At 44.4% G+C, this 17,137-nt stretch overlaps 2 protein-coding genes across 2 annotated transcripts in view; one reads left to right on the forward strand and one right to left on the reverse strand.

Annotated features, from left to right (window-relative positions):
- Positions 1–2,954, forward strand: part of LOC138688802 (protein ELYS-like) — a 44,165-nt gene extending 41,211 nt beyond the window's left edge. Inside the window, exon 34 of the mRNA XM_069801326.1 lies at positions 400–2,954. Coding sequence (XP_069657427.1) covers positions 400–2,289 — 1,890 coding nt within the window. The 3' untranslated portion in view covers positions 2,290–2,954. The remainder of the gene's footprint in view (positions 1–399) is intronic.
- Positions 2,955–5,808: 2,854 nt separating this feature from the next.
- On the reverse strand, positions 5,809–16,541 carry LOC138688631 (saccharopine dehydrogenase-like oxidoreductase). Its single transcript, XM_069800578.1, has 11 exons — positions 16,369–16,541; positions 16,009–16,121; positions 14,939–15,019; positions 14,339–14,468; positions 12,733–12,782; positions 10,957–11,087; positions 10,302–10,419; positions 8,867–9,139; positions 8,226–8,337; positions 7,302–7,383; positions 5,809–6,000 (listed from the first exon to the last, which is right to left on the reverse strand). The coding sequence occupies exons 1-11, from the start codon at positions 16,457–16,459 to the stop codon at positions 5,895–5,897; spliced, it is 1,287 nt and encodes a 428-aa protein (XP_069656679.1). The 5' UTR covers positions 16,460–16,541; the 3' UTR covers positions 5,809–5,894.
- Between the last annotated feature and the right edge of the window lie 596 nt (positions 16,542–17,137).

Below are 17,137 nucleotides of genomic sequence, written 5' to 3' on the forward strand. Positions count from 1 at the left end.
TCGTTGTACTTTGCCCCGTTAGATGCAGAGTCGGTCACTCTGTGTGGATTTGTAGTCAGTCCGGAAAGTACTGCAATGTGATGATTACTGCCAGCTGGGTGTACAGCTTGTATTGTAAAACTGCTCACTTTGTTCACGGGTGGTGGCAAATCGTTAGTCATGAACAGAAGCATCAGAAATGGAGCATGTGATTGCATGCACAGAATACTCTGTTCTCTGTCCCTTAAGCGCATAAACTTTTCTCTGTAGTAGAGAGTACATTGTATGTTTCTAACTTTACATTTGGTGGTGATCTGAAAGGAAAAGCAGCATTTCACTGTCCTCAGCTTCATCTAGCTCAGCCCGAAGTTAGTCTGTTTGGTAACTGATAATGCATTAAGAGACATTTTTTAACTTTAGGTTATTGGAGATGGTGCGGTTAAGGCACAAACCTCAGAAGAAGCACCTGAAACATCACCATATAGTGAACTACATCCCTCAGGCAATCTTCAGTACAGCTATGATACTACAGAGCAACAGTTTGCATGTCATTTGCCTGATAACAGAGATGGTGAATGTGATGCAGCTGAGGGAGATGGAGAGCTTTTTCTATCTCAGAGTAATTTTACTTTCGTCTTGGAAGGAGAAGAAGGTGAAGCAGAGATGGGAGACCCGACATTAGTAGATGCTTCTAAAGCAGCTGGCACAACAACAGAGGAAAAACCTGTCAACAGTTTAGGAAATACTGAAAACCAAGAACGTGTTACCAACTCGGTGTCCACTGTAACTGGTGATCAGGCATCTCAAAATATTGCAGAGTCGCTCCCGTATGTGCCTGAACCCATTAAGGTAGCTATTGCTGAGAACTTACTGGATGCGATCAAAGACACAAGAAGTAAAGAATTTACATCGGAAGTTGTAGAACAATCTATTCACGAAACCATAGGTAAAAAGGTAACCGGATTCCAGAAGGCAAAAGCTCCCTTAAGAACTGTGCCAGAAGGAGTGGAAGACGAAACCAGCGTACGTCAAGTAGAGTACGGCATCGCTCCTAGAACACGTGCAAGGGGACAGCTGAGTAGAAGTCTAAGTACTCCATCGGCAGGCACTCAGCAGCTACTGAAGACAGGCAAACCAGGTCTGTTTGCACTGTCTCCTAGGAGAAGTACCAGGCGAACAAAAGAAGCACCTGAGACTTCTAGTCTTCAAACAGAAGAAAATGCTCAAGAGGAGCAAACGCTTGTGATGCCTGTTACTCCTAGGAGAGGCAGGAAGCCTAAACCAAGTACTGCAGAAAAAGTAGAAAGCAGTCTTTCTGATGGACAAACATTGTCCCTCCCTACACAGTCCGTAGCCGCTACTCCAAGAAGAAGATTAAGGAGAGCGAAGGAAGCTGCAGCTGAACTCTTGGGAGAGGCTAATGAGGAAACTTGTCTTGCTGAAGGTAGCATTATCGCTTCTGCTACTTCCCAAAGGACTAGAGGAGGGAAAAGTTCAGCAGGAGGTCAAGAAACTGGCCAGACTGACACTGGTCATAAGATAAAAACGTCAGTCAGTCCCAGCAGAAGTGCAAGAAAACTGAAAAGCGTTAATTTACAATTTATGGAAAACATTGTCAAGGCTCAAGAGGTGCGGCCTAGTGCCCAACTCCTTTTACCGGTGGCAACTAGAAGAGGCAGAAGAAGAAAGATGAGTTCATCAGAAGTTTCAGAAAATTCTGACCTTGATCTGTCTAAATCATCGCTTCCTCAAACAGAATTCAAACTTCCTGTCACTCCGAGAAGAAGTGCTAGGAAGGGGGCACAAAATCTCCTGGCAGACACAGAATCTCTCTCTGCTCAGAAAGACACGTGTGCAGGTGGGAAAGTGGGAATGCTTGATACTCCTAAGAGAAGAATAAGAGGAGTCCCACATGCTAAACTAGAAAAAACGGATGCTCCTGAGCAAAGAGCTGCCCAGCCAAACGAGGAATCAAGCACACCCAGGACTACAGTAGGAACAGGGCGTTGGGGCAGAAAGAGGCAGTCAGTATTGGAGGAGAGCACAGGGCAGGAGGCCTTCCCCCAAGGACCTGGTGGCAGTCCTTTGCTGCCTGAAGACAGACACCCATCAGGACATGCCGAAACATCAAGAACTTTAACAGATCGTATTACAAGAGCCAGATCCCGTAAAACTTGTACGCATCAGAAACTGTCTCTTGAGGAAAATGAGTCCTTCCTTTTCTCTCCTCCTCTCACAAAGCTGACAAAGAAATTTAAAGGTAGGTGCACAATGTTTATATGCAAAATAGGGCATATTGCTGTTTTGTAAACCACAGAAAACAGCTTGTGAGGATGGCTTCAAGTATGGTAAGAATATAACCGTAGGAAATAAAAAATTGGGAAAGAGGCATTTCATCTTTTTTCTGAACTCTCTATGACTGCCTGGCTAGTTGTGGTGGAGACAGGAGAGGAGGCTGATCCGAGTACACTGAAATGAAATTTAAGCTTAATTTTTTGTCATGAGCTGAATGTCTATCTGTTTTGAAAACCGGAGGGTATATCTTAATATGTGGTTGTCATCACTTCCCTCCAGTGGAGAAATAAAGGAGACATGCTTTCAAATTCTGTTAATGTTTTAACTTAACATGAGCTGCAACTTGCAATAAACTATACAGCTGTTTAGTTATATGGTTGTTTTTCATGGGCATATACTTTGTTAGTGAAGTTACTGCTCATGGGGTTCTTTGTATTGGAGTACATGGTAAAAAAATAGTTTTTGAGATGTGTAAGGACTGTCGATGCCTCTTGAGCATAGTATCTTTCATTATGTAAGTGCAGGTAAAATTGCTACACTGGCTTATTTTTGTTTCACTATTTACTGTAAAAGAATGGATCTCAAGAGGCAGTTACTAGGCGAAGAATACCTGCACATTTTTTATAAACCCAATTGGACCTTTTATTTCAGGAATCTGTTGTGCTTTTGATTATTAGCTGTAATTTAATGTCACTGTCGTTTATGTATAATGTACATGAATGTTAAGAATGCATTGTCATTTTAGCTGGAAAAGAAGACCATCTTGTGCAGCTTAAGGATATAGACCCGGACTTGTCTTCTCAATTTGTCTTTTCACCCCCTCTGTTGAGGTCAAGGAGAAAAAATAAATCTAGTATTTCCCAAATTGTGAAAGAACCAGTAAGTAAAAACTCTAGTTGTTTCACGTTCAGAAGAATAAGAGGAGTCCCACATGCTAAACTAGAAAAAACGGATGCTCCTGAGCAAAGAGCTGCCCAGCCAAACGAGGAATCAAGCACACCCAGGACTACAGTAGGAACAGGGCGTCGGGGCAGAAAGAGACGATTAGCGTTGGAGGAGAGCACAGAGGAGGAGGCCTTCCCCCAGGGACCTGGTGGCAGTCCTTTGCTGCCTGAAGACAGAAACCCATCAAAATGTGCTGCAATGTTAAGATCTGTAATGGATCGTATTACAAGAACATGCCTAGTGTGTCAATAAAGCCGCAGATAACTCTCAGGGTTGTCAGTGCAATACATTTATTTGCTGGAATTTCATCGGTTCCCATGTAACTAATCAGAAATAGCCTAGGTGTTGATTTCTGGTGGGGAAAAAAACAAGCTACAGGCAGAAACCAGTCCATAGTTTCTTGTGAGTTGTTAGGCAATGCTTATAACCTATTAGTCTAGGCCAATCTGAAAATACAAAGAGAGAATAGGATTTCAAGTAATAAGACAGCATTTGCTTCCTATTCCGTTTGCACTTTTGTCTTCTATGCAAAACTTCCAGGTTTCCATTCCAGGAATGCTTTTTTCACCAAAGCGGTCAAGATCATGAGTCTCTTTGATATGCCTGGAGATAAATGTATCGCGGTTCCTTTTGAATTAAAGCTGTTCCTAAAATACGATGCATTTTCCAATGCACTGTGCTGTGTGGATGACCGATCTGTGAGGTAGAGGGAAAAATGCAAGTTACGGTCACTGATGTGGCTGTTCGTTCAGGTCACTCACTCCTTGGCTGTGACTCTGACCTGGCAAGGTCCAAGAGCAGGCTTATCCCACAGCAGTCATTGGTGTGGTGTGCTTTGCTGTTGCACTTGGTTTAAATCCAGACTACACCGTGAATTCTTAGTGAATGACTGATTGCTTGTATTTTGATACTACGACTGCAACTTCAATACACAGAGAGAGAAAGGTGAGGAGGTAGGTGTGCGATTTCTATGAGCACCAACAGCACAAGCATATGTAGACTCCTTTTGGAAGCAGGACGTTGGGAACAGTCTTGAAGAGGGGAAGTTTAGTTCCAAGTTAACTGCAGTACGCACATTGTCCCATAGCTTTCCGAAATACACTCGTGTTTATTGCAGGGAACAATTGGACAAGTTAAAATTGGACTTCTCAATACACTTAAGCCCTTAGAGAGGCAATTTGTAGCTTAACTATCTCATTATTTAAGTGTTCAGTGGCTCTGTGGAGTTTGACTTGCATGCCCACAAGCAAGAATGTATATGTTTCTTAATCCATTTAAGGGACTGACAACGTAAGTGATGCCAGTTAAGCGATCTCAGTCTCCGTCAAATTCAGTGATGGCTTTTTGTAGGAATTCTACTTGTCTTAAACTGTCTTTCCATTCACTGCCATCAAACTCTTCTCATGTAAGGACATAACTGACCAATCTTCTGGGTGCTGATCTTTTTGGCTTTGCCTACCTGAACAGAATAGTTGTGATCTCAATCTTCAATACAGCTGTGATACTACAGAGCAACAGTTGCATGGGATTTGCCTGGTAATAGAGATGGTGAATGTGATGCAGCTGTGGGAGATGAAGAGATTTTTCTACCTCAAAAGAGTAATTTTCAGAACTTTAGGAGGAAAATTTCGTAGGTAAAGTACTTCAGTAAGGGTCACCAATATTAGCTTTACTCATTACATTTTTCATTTGTCTTATCTAGTTAATGACATAATGTAAATAATCAACCAAAAGGAAAATAATATTAAGAGCCATATTCAGTTTTCCTCCAAGGTTCAAAATAAAGGAGGATGTAGACTGTGAAAACCGAGAGGGACTTAACAGGTTTTGGTAGACCTTAGCTACAACAACAAAAAAAAACCCCCAACAACCACCACCACCACCAAACACCCCACCCAGAAAAACCCTGAAACACCACCAGCTTGTAGGGCCACTCAGGCCTCCCAGCCCTGGCACCGCTGGCCACCATGGGGAGAAGAGCTGCCGTGCTGCTGATCACGGTCTCATTGACAAACCCTACTCTTTGTGCTTTCTCTTCTATTTTAGCGCAACTCACTACAGGCAAGCTAGTAAGAATGAAAGTCAACATCCCTTATGACAACAGTACAGAGTCACCTGGTCTCTATAATAACCCAGGGGAAAAAAAAGAGACAAAACTGTTCCTTAAGCTCTGAGAAACAACAACTACTCTTTTATTTCACTGGGGGCACTAAGGCTTTGAAAGCAAGAACATCACAAAGCAATAGCACCCCTCCCAAACAGGCATGAGGAGTAACTAGTTGTTTCATCTGCTAAGGCACTTGTTATCCAGGGCCTGCCTGCTTTTAATAGTTGCAGACTGGGGCCAAGCAAGAAGGCTGTGGCTGATTGTGAAGCAGATGCCATAGTGGTTCCGTTAAGTACTAACTTAAAACTTAGAAGAGATCAAAGAAAATTCTAGAACTAGTACCCAATAAGTCACTGATTTAATATGCTTGGGAATTAAAACTCAATACCCTTTATGGGCTTGCTCGCTATAGCAAATAGTATTGTAACTTTTAACTCCGTTTTTCTTCTGTTTCTGCTGTAAACAATAGCACAGTGAAACTATTTTATGATTAGGCTTTTACAGCCAAATGAGTTTTATTGGAGTTAGACCCAGGAAAGGGGTTAGTTCATACAGTTATGTCTTGACTTCAGAGTTCAGGCTTGCTAATAACAGAGAACTCAACACCACGTTTGTTGAGGCGATCGATCAGTTTTGTTTTGGAGAAAGCAGCTCCTGGAGAATATACACCACCCCTGTTAATGAAAATCAAAAGAGAAAAACATTAGTGGTACAGTGAGTGAATGAGACCTTTTTTTTTTTTCTTTTCTTTTTCTTTTTTTTTTTTTTTTTAAGTCAAAGATGTATTTCACTGCCTGAGAAAGAAAAAGCCACTCTCTCCCACAGGAGAGCGTGTGCAGAATTTAGCAAGCTGGTTATATTCATAGGTTCGTTTCTGCAGCCAGCAAACTCAATAGAAACCATTCCATTAACTGAAAATCCAGACATTGATGCAACAGATGCAGCAAAAGCATTTCTAAAGACGTATGACTACATCCTTTCAAATTGAAAGGCAGATGAAGAGTTGTCGTGGTTTAACCCCAGCCAGCAACTAAGCACCACGCAGCCGCTCACTCACTCCCCCCCCATCCAGTGGGATGGGGGGAGACAATCAGGAAAAGAAGTAAAACTCCTGGGTTGAGATAAGAACGATTTAATAGAACAGAAAAGAAGAAACTAATAATGATAATGATAACACTAATCAAATGACAACAGTAGTAATAAAAGGATTGAAATGTACAAGTGATGCGCAGGGCAATTGCTCACCACCCGCCAACCGACACCCAGCCAGTCCCCGAGCGGCGAATCCCTGCCCCCCCACTTCCCAGTTCCTAAACTAGATGGGACGTCCCACGGTATGGAATACACTGTTGGCCAGTTTGGGTCAGGTGCCCTGGCTGGGCATGAGAAGCTGAAAAATCCTTGACTCTAGTCTAAACACTACTGAGCAACAACTGAAAACATCAGTGTTATCAACATTCTTCGCATACTGAACTCAAAACATAGCACTGTACCAGCTACTAGGAAGACAGTTAACTCCATCCCAGCTGAAACCAGGACAAGAGTAAATGGCTGTGAATCGGTATCTGAAGGTTTCATGTATTATTTTAATAATGACCTTAGAATTATTACATATATATATATATATTACACATTACTACATAGGTGTATTACGATTACACGCATAAAAGTACATTGAAATGCGGTGGATTGACCTTGGCTGAATGCCAGGTGCCCACCAAGCCGCTCTACCACTTCCCTCCTCAGTAGGACAGGGAGAGGAGAAAATAATATGGAAAAAAACCCCTCACAGGTCAAGATCAAGGTGGTTTAATAAAGCAAAAGCAAAGTGTGTGAAGTTATCTCCCTTGCACAGCCATTTGGGTGAGGCAAGACAAAAATCCACAGGGTTATGAGATCTGCAGTTTCCAAGAGAAACATACACATATAGTAGCTTTAGGGGAGATCAAGCTGTTCTGCATGGGAAAGTACTTACCGTTTAGGCAGACAAGCTGCATCCTCCAGAAGAGATACAGCTGCTTGAACCATTGCAATTGGTGTAGCAACATAGCCAGGCTCTGACAAAAAAACAAACAAACAAAAAAACCAAACGAACGATGTACAGCGTGTTGAAATGTAGAATGTAATCTCGCTCTTACCCACAGCGTGCTGAAGAATAATCTCTTTGGCAACGAAACAGCCTTCCCCATTTAAGAACAGCTTTTTTACCTTGTAATCATCCCAAGTAGCTGGTGAAGTCCCTAAGATCTAATCTGGACAAATCCTGCTTCAACTACAGACCTATAACCACACAACAACCATGAGCGATCACCTCACGGGTGAGAGAGGGCTCTCCATTACAGCAAGAGCTTTCCCCATTCTGTGCTTAAATTCAGACTTTTGTTGTGAGACTGCTGCATTCAGCAGTTATTTAAAGAAGCTATGCTTCATTAACTCCTTTCTGTATATACATTCTTGCTGTCTCCAAACTTGACTTCAGGTGTCACCTCCCCTCAAAGGAATGACCTGAACACAGGTATGTTATAGCTAGAAATGATAACTATGCCAGATCTGCTTAAGTTCACTCACAGGGGACTGGAAATAAACAAGTAGTAAGTCCAGGCTGCAACAACTGAAAACTAACGTTAAAGCACTCTCCCTTTAACTGCTCTACTCTGCAAAAATGAAAATTGGAACGGGGAAAGTCAGAAGGAAAGCGAATGACAAGGCGGCAAATGAAGGGGCTATTTCAAAAAACAGGTCACAGTGAATGCTACTCTCCAAGGTAATACTCTGTAAAGGCTGCTGACTTTGTCCATGCTGCAAGTGCTCCTCAAGGGTGAGTAGCAGTGGAACCATAAACTTCTTTTCGAGTAGGCAATGTAAGGCAAAAGCAGTAAGCTGCTACTGACATACATACCTGGTCCTTTCACTTCAGTGCAGATCTTTACATTCGGTTTGCCATACTGGGGGTCTTGCCCCTCACTGTAACCCTCGCCAAAAAAAGTCATTGTAAAAGAGGTTCCATCCATCTGTAGTGGACAAGACAAATGTGGCCGCCAAAACAGTAACTCGCTTATTATCAGGCAAGCACAAGTAGTAAATACAGGTATCTATTATGCCAAATACTATGATCTATCTAAATATGAGAGGAGTTATTGTGAGTTATTGCTTAAAAGGTACAATCTCATCTAAATTTGTAATCACTTCCCCTTTGTTGGAACTGTTATTGTCCCGAAGTCCATTTATTCTCTCAGGGCTTTCAGTCCTGGGTTTGTACTACTCAGTCTCCCCGTTGACAGATTTGAGTGCTGCGAGCCATCCATGTAAATACATCAGACCCAGCAACATGACCCATTTTCTCCTGGTATGAGTTGCACATACTTTGATGTCTAATAGCAGAAGGCATGATGATTTAAATATTCAAAGCTAACTGAACAGGCACACACAATGTGCATTTAGAAATTATTTCTCTGGGACTAAGCAGCTGACTCTAGATTACTATTCCACCATTATCACAACAAATCTATTCAGTAATTGCGATGGAAAACAGTCAGCTACCTGTTTCTGGGTTGGTCCTTTCTTTGTGAAGAATCCAGCAGAGAAAAATTCCGGGTACTGTATAAGAACAGGGGAAAAAACAAACAAACAACAGTAAACTAGAGGGAAAAAAAATATCCGAACACTTAATTCTTTTGTGTTCTGAACACTTACTTTTGCCAGAAGTTTTCTCCCAAAGCTAAACTTCACAAGAAGAAGAAATAAAATGCCGGCAAACATCAGCTTGATAACAGAGCCAAGACCACCTATGTTCACATAAGCGCCATACTGCACCTGAGGCAAAAACATATTTCCAGTGGTAGAATTTACATTAAAATTTTTGCATCAGTGCATTTGTAAAAATGAATCTACCCCCAAATGAGGATGCAATTGTTTGATACAATAGATAGCTGTTTAAATAGGGCCTTAGACAATTGTCTTGGTTCTAAACAACTCTTTGAATAATGCTTCACTTTATAATTCATTATGAGAAGACAGTGTAACTACAGAATGGCGAGGGAGCGAGCAGGGTAAACAAGAGTGGAAAACTTTAAAGAAAGATGCATTTTGGTATCCAGTTCCAGGCTTCTTTCCCAAGATCTTCCTTTCCTCCTCTTACTGCTTTAGTTTAAGACAAACTGACGCCTTCCTTTAGAATTTTGGAATAGCAATGGGAAGCCTTTCTCATGAGTAGTTTCCAAGCATATTTTCAGAGCACTGTCTCACCTTCATCTCTTTAACTGATGCCTGTGATTCTGCACAGCTGTTCTGTACATTGTTGGTGCTGGTCTCCTCTCAGGAAACCATGGAAAACAAAAACTAAACACGACCACCACTTCACCTTGCCTTTACTCTGCACACCAGAGACCCAAGCATCAAAGAAGTCTCCAGATACAAATGAGCAGCATACGAATTCTTTATCAGAACGTTTACTACACTATACTGACCTGACTACAGTTGCACAGGCTACAATTACAATGCTTTTAGAAGCTCCACTGATTAAAACAAGAAAAGCCTCTGCACAGGAACAGAATTTAACGTATTCATCATTCCCAAAAATAAGGAAGCCTACCTTTCAAATATTTCTGTGACTCAGGGCTTCCATTCCCTACAAATACAGGCCCAGAAATCAGATAGCATAAGAACCCTGCAAGAGACTCTCGTATCTATTATGCTAGCAGCAATAAGCAAGCTCATCAGGCAGAGTATCGAGTAGCATGAAACCAGCCCGTGCACCCAGAAGAACCTGGACCACATCAGGTCAAACAGCTTGCAAAGGAGATCAACAGCACAAGCCTCCTTCTTTACAGAAGCAAAAGCACATCGCAGTTCATTACTATTTACCTAACTACAGAAGCCCTACTATGCAGATCTGCACTAAGAACAGTTATCACATAAAGGAAAGATGCGCTGAAAATGCTAATAAAGACATAGTATACCAAAACCAGTAACTTACAGGTGTTTCCTGCAACTCTGTGTGCAAGTAACACTGAGACCGTTTCACAACGGAACCATCAGATCCCATGAATCGAATGGAGTACTCTTTGAATTGCTGATTGTAAAACACAAGTCCTCTGCCAATGGAAAAAAGAAAGTCAGAAAAAATGTTCAAATGTTCACGCATACTGAAAGCAACAGATCATGACAGCCCTACCAATACTGGCTTTTTCCTCAAGCATTTCTATGACGTCACCTCTTTCCACTGAAAGCAAACCATTCCAAATTTATCCCTGGCTCAAGTCAAAATTCCACACACTACAGCGAGGATGAATTTGATAATCAGAAGAATACTCCCCTCACATTTCTTTTTTCCTTCTACCAATCGCTTCTGAAATCAAACACAAAAGTTTGTGTTTGTCTAAAACTCTCTTAGAACAAGTTAACTTTGAGACCCAGTAAATGCTGGGACATGTTCTTTATTTTCAGTAAAATAGGAACAAATCAGTAAAACTGAACTTATCTTCAATTCTACTAGATGAGTATCCATCCATTCATATTACGCTGAAGTCCTAAATGCATCTTTTTAGTATTTAGCAATACGTTACCAACCTCTCTAGTAAATACTGGAGCTGTTAGAAGACAGCGTGTTTCACATCTTACGCTTCTCATACCTGCTTTTAAGTTTTGCACCAACTACTGGAACAGGGGCATATCCTATCTTTTTTCGAAGCTTCCTCCGGTTGTCTTGATCCGCAAGGCCATAAACAGCTGACTTCCAGGTCCCATCATGTGCACAAGAGCCCTGGCAACATACCATGAAACCGTAGTTAATTCAGTATCTGAAGGTTTCATGTATTATTTTAATAATGACCTTAGAATTATTACATATATTACACATTACTACATATATTACACATTATTACATAGGTGTATTACGATTACACGCATAAAAGTACATTGAAATGCGGTGGATTGACCTTGGCTGAATGCCAGGTGCCCACCAAGCCGCTCTACCACTTCCCTCCTCAGTAGGACAGGGAGAGGAGAAAATAATATGGAAAAAAAACCCCTCATAGGTCAAGATCAAGGCGGTTTAATAAAGCAAAAGCAAAGGCCGCATGCAGAAGCAAAGGAAAACAAAAGCTTTATTCTCTACTTCCCATCAGCAGGCGATGTCCAGCCACTTCCCGGGAAGCAGGGCTTCCGGACACAGAGCAGTTGCTCCAGAAGGCAAACATTGTACTAACACATGCCCCCCACCCCTCCTCCTTTCTCTTAGCTTTTATCACTGAGCAGACATCATATGGTATGGAATACGCCTTTCGTCAGTTTGGGTCAGCTATCCTGGCTGCGTCCCCTCCCAGAATCTTGCCCACCCCCAGGCTACTGGGTGAGGGCGGGGGGAAATACTGGAGAGACAGCCTTGATGCTGTGCGAGCACTGCTTAGCAGCAGCCAGAACACTGGTGTGTTAGCAGCACCTTTCTAGCACCAATACAGAGCACAGCACTATGAGGGCTGCTATGGGGAAAATTAACTCCATCTCAGCCAGACCCAACGCAATCTCCACCCCTTACGCCATGCCATTTGTGTCATGCTCAGGTCCCACCTAAGTTAATACAGAGAAGATTTTATATTTTTTTATATACATATATATATATATATATATATATCTGCCTCGTTGTATTTAATTCTCATTACTAAATCCCTGCTTACCTACACTTACAACTTATCCTACATACTTAAACCACCTTTATACCCAACATACAGGTTTATACACTCTCATTAACTACTGTTCCCTGTCCTCTAACAGACAGATATTACTCTCCCAATCCACGCACTTCCCCCACTCCTCCCAATGCTCATAAGAACAGGCTATGACTTGGGCCCCATCTGGCAATATGGGTGCTCAGGACAGGACAGGAGAAGCAGTATGTTCAATTGCTGGGCACCAACACTGTCTTGGTTTGGGTCATCGTTGCATTATTTAAACAATGACCTTACAATTATTACATCTATTACACCCTATTACAATTATTACATACTTCAATGCATGTAATGCTAATACATGTACCTTGAAACATACCCCCCAAACAAAACAAACCAACCAACCCACCAAACAGCCAAACACTAGGATTACTGGCAACACACTGTGTATCTGTTACAGTTTACTTATGTATGAATCCTTCCGACATCTCTGCAAAATTAAGTTATTTCCTGAAATGGCTTAACACAACAAACTTTCGGTAGACAGCCTATGCAAATGAACCTTACAAAAGCGTGTTTGCTCGCATACTTCTGGTAGCTCCTAAAGCTCTTGGAGCCATCACCAAAGAACTGCCAGCTTGTTCCTTGGTCTGAATGAACGTAACAACAGTTATTCTAATGGGCTACGGTGATGTCACCACAAATACCTCTCAGTTTCCAAGAAGGCGTAAACCAACTAACCTCAGGCCCAGATTTCACCTTCAGGAAACTTTCAACAGCAGTTAAGGTACCTTTAAGGGAGGAGAAAACATTACTTGGCATATACAGTTCATTAGTTCACAAAGCCAGAGTACGCTCTGGTAGACTCAAACAGCAGGCCACTGACACTGTTAGTTGAAAAGGCAGAGTCACATCTTTACCTCAAAGTAAAATAAACTACGATTAAGTTCCACAGCTGTTTTAGTTAGCAAGTATCAAACTTCTTGCGTAAAGTACTTCAGGAAGGGTCACCAATATTAGCTTTACTCACTACATTTTTCATTTGTATTATCTAGTTAATGACATAGTAAAAATAATCCACAAAAAAAAAAAAAGGAAAGGAATATTAAGAGCCATATTCAGTTTTCCTCCAAGTTTCAAAATTAAGGATGATGTAGGCTGTGAAAACTGAGATGGACTTACAGATTTTGCTAGACCTTAACTACAAAAAAACCAAACCAAACAAAAAAACCCCACCAACCCCCTCCCCCAAACCTCAAAACACACACAAGATATCCTAAAACCTTTAATTTTAGCATAGCTTGTGTTTTGCAAAGCATGCTTAGTTGTGATGAATAGCAAAACAAAACAACTCCTCCAAATTCTGCTTTGTTTTGCTTTGCTCAGTTCCTTCTGAGAGCGTTAAGACTGTACTTGTGGGGGCAAATTTCAATATAGCAAGCAACTGGATAGACAGCTGGTAATACCCTAAAGGCCAAACAGGAAGATATAAAAGACATCCTTATTCAAAACAAGTATCAGACATCAAATTATAACCCCACGAACAACCAGATACTCATTTCCATGCCTCTCCTCTCCCTTCAATCAGATCCAGATTGAGTTTTATTAAACTGAAAGCTGATGACACACTCCAACGTAAAGCAATCCCACTTTATAGCTCTTTGAACGGTACATAAAAGCAAAACATTCGGATACTTTTATCAGCCCTTCCAACTGCAAGTCAGACCTGATGAACGAAGTATCCTCATTTGAGATTAGGAGCAAGTACTATTTGCACAGAATGGAATCATCTCGCATCTTTTCTCAAATATATCTTATCCTCTTTCAGTTACTGTCTAGCTGCTCTTAAAGAAAAAGGCATTGCGCAGCACTGGCTGTCTACTTACACGCAGACAATGGCTTCTCAGGGCTTCCAGTAGAGAAAGAAAACCTAGGAAACCGGATTACCCACTAATTTCCAATCCCTCTCCCGCAGCCTTCCTGTCCCCACTGTCTTTTCCCTACAAGATCCGCACTGCACAAGGGGCAGTGTGCTGAGCCTTGCCTAGGGATGTCCACACCCTGGCTCAACAGCCTGCTGCTGACAGCTGCAGGTTCTGTTCTCTCAGTGAGCAACATTACCTTGAATCCCTCCTTCACCTAATGACCAATCTTCTGCAAGCTAATGGGAATATGATTTACTTTTCAATCTTTATTTACCAGGTTTGGTTGAAACCCATCAGCTGGTAAAGGCAGGCAAAAAGAGAGACTGAAGGAGTCTCCACATAAGCACTGCTGCTTTGGGAAGCCAGATGAAAGCATGATCTGCATTTCTTTTTCAGCATAAGGTCACACTTAAGTAAGTCACCTTTCAACTTGTCTCTGGTGTACAGTACTCCCATATCAGCTGGTATAGAGTCAAAGCCACAGCTTCCAATGACATACACTCCCTTTTCCGCAGCTTTTTCGTTGTATTTCAGGTACATTCCTTCCAGAAACTAAAACACAGTCAGAACAAGCATTTTAAGCAGAACTCTGTACTCGGCCACACCCAATATTAGCCATCAGCGCTTTACTGTCTTATCACAGCACCCCACATACTTCAAAACACTTACAAGCATCTTTAAGACAGATACATGCCACTCCTGTCTTACGGTATGACAGTATCCCAGCAGTGCAAAGAAAGGTGGCCTGCGCAAAATTCCTATGTAGAACCACAACCCAGACGCGAAGCAGAACTCAAACATTTTGGATTTCCAGAGAGAACCCGAGAGGCTCTTGTCTCTAAGTAAGAAAGCTGTCCAACTAATACACATTAATGCACTTTAAAACAATTAATGCATCTTAAACCAGCAGATCAGGAGGCAAAAGCTGTCTTCACGTTCAGCAACGTCCGCAGAAAAATACTACACAAATACCCCTTTAACAGCTCTTTGACAGAAGGTAGCATTTTTCTACGGTCACGTACCTGGGGTTCTCCACAGATGTCAATGCAGCTCGCACCATTTTCAACACAAGCTTCTACCACAGGCTCTCCAAAGAATCTATACTGTAGAAGGAAAGACCACCACACGTAACAAAAAATAAAACCCACCCACCACAGCTCACCCAGCGTGCTTCATCTAACAGAGCCGCCTACAAGAGAAGTAAGCCCTTGGTGGGTATTGGTTTTGCTACGTGGGGCCGAAACGTAATAGCACTTGTGGGTTTTGGGGGGCTCGGGAGAAGGAACAGCACAACAAACTTCATCACTGATGATGCCGTTTGCTGCACGGACTGCCGCACCCTGTTTCTCTCCAAAGGTAAGACCACCAAGGCCAATTCAATGTGTCCAATCTCAAGGTATGCTTTTTGCGCTCCTGTTATCAGCATATTCTCTGCTTAAGTACCCCCAATTTCAAAGACGTCATCGTGACCCAACTTCCAGCTCTTGTACTTTGAGCCCCTCCAAAGGCGCTGGAAGTATCGCCACTGAAAGTTTTAAAGGGGCCAAGAACTTGGAAGAGCATCTCTATGGGCTTCTTTTCCACAGATTTCCATTTCTTTTCAGCGCTAGCACCCCTGAAACCGTTTTGGCCCAACCCAAAACTCCTCCCCACTATTACAAGCAGTTTCTTACGCTGCCTGTGAAAGACTCCCCCCAAACCACAAAACGAGCAAAAAAAACCCCCCGCCGCCGAACCGCCAGCCAACCCTGCCGTCCTTCAGCGAGAACCGCCCGCGAATTACACCAGCAGGAATCGTGCTGGGCAAGCTTCAGGCGACCCCAGGACACGGCTGCACTGCTGGCTCCCTCTCAAAAAGCGCCCTGTCAGCCGGACGGCTCCCGAAACCCCGCAGCCCAGCCGCAGAGGCTCCCGGTCGCCGCCGCAGCTCTCCCCGCCCCGAGCAGCGGGGCGCCCAGCCGCACGCAGCCGGGGAGCGGCGGCCGAGGGAGGGGCAGGCGCCGGCCGAGGAGGGGCAGACGCCGGCCCGGGCTCTGCCGGCAGCCGCGCCCGGCGGACGCCGCGGGAGCACCGCCCGCGTCCCCGCACTCACCGGGCCCACGCAGTTGAGCACCAGCCGGGTCTGCCTCGCCACGGCGGCCAGCGAGGCCGCGTCGCCCACGTCGCACAGCAGCACGCCGACCTCCGCCCCGAGCGCCGCCTTCCCTGCGCACCGGAGACCGCCGTCACCGCCGCCGCCCGCCGCCTCGCTTCCCGCCCCGGGCCGAGCCGCCACCTCCCCGGCGCGGGCCCCGACGCCGACGCCGACGGCGGGGGGGGGGCTCGCCCCGCGTCGCCGCCTCAGCCCTTCCCTTCACAGCCGCCCGCCGGCGGCTCCCCGCGGAGGGGGCCGGGGCACGGGGGCCGGGCGGCGGCGCTGCGCCAACACCACCCCCCCCGCCGCGGCCCGTACCCAGCCTCTCGGCCGCCCGCTCGAGCACCGCCTGCGGCTTCTCCCGGCTTTGCGGCGCAGCTTTCGTAGCTGCTGGATGCTCCCGCGCCATCAGCAGCCTTCTGCGCTTGTGGTCCGGTGGGTGCTAGCGCTGCTGTAAGCAGAAAGCTTCGCTCCCGTGACGGAGTGCCTTCTGTCTGCAAAAGTACCACCCCGGTTGCTGGAGGCTGCTTGTGATTTACTCCTCCCTTAAGAAAGAGCACTTTGTTTTCCCGAACCAGCCTCCCCAGCTCTGTGCCAGCAGAAACGATGCAGGGATGCCACTTGCGAACACGTTTCTCTTTTCCTCTGACGCCGTCCAGGGTGCGCTCCTGTGAGAAACACACACGGCAGTGAAAACTCATTCCTTCCCATCTCGCTCGCCATAGCAGCGTGGACATGCAACCCCCTGTTTGGTGCGGATTTACTCCCGTTACAGCCAGCTCTCGGGCAGAGGAAAAAAATCGTGTCCTGGATCTTTCTTTTTACTTTTAACGCGTAACCATGGCCTTGCTAGTAGGGAACAGGTTTCTTTTTGAAGTTAGCGCATTTCGTACTGCGAAGCTTAACGGTTGATGCCAGTGCCCGCCAAGTGGTGGGAGGGCTGGTGCCACTCTGCCCGCCAAGTGGTGGGAGGGCTGGTACCACTCTGCCCGCCAAGTGGTGGGAGGGCTGGTACCACTCTGCCCGCCAAGTGGTGGGAGGGCTGGTACAACTCTGCCCGCCCGGGGCTTCCTCCTTGCGGGCCGCA

This window comes from Haliaeetus albicilla, chromosome 13 (genome assembly GCF_947461875.1).
Source record: "Haliaeetus albicilla chromosome 13, bHalAlb1.1, whole genome shotgun sequence".
NCBI classification, from domain to species: Eukaryota; Metazoa; Chordata; class Aves; order Accipitriformes; family Accipitridae; genus Haliaeetus; species Haliaeetus albicilla.

Excerpts from the sequence above, each read along its gene's own strand:
- LOC138688631 (XM_069800578.1), bottom strand. The coding sequence starts at position 16,459 with ATGGCGCGGGAGCATCCAGCAGCTACGAAAGCTGCGCCGCAAAGCCGG. Across the intron at positions 8,338-8,866 it reads AAGGACCAACCCAGAAACAG|ATGGATGGAACCTCTTTTAC; the intron begins GTAGCTGACTGT and ends TGTCCACTACAG. Across the intron at positions 7,384-8,225 it reads CACTGAAGTGAAAGGACCAG|AGCCTGGCTATGTTGCTACA; the intron begins GTATGTATGTCA and ends TTTTTTTGTCAG.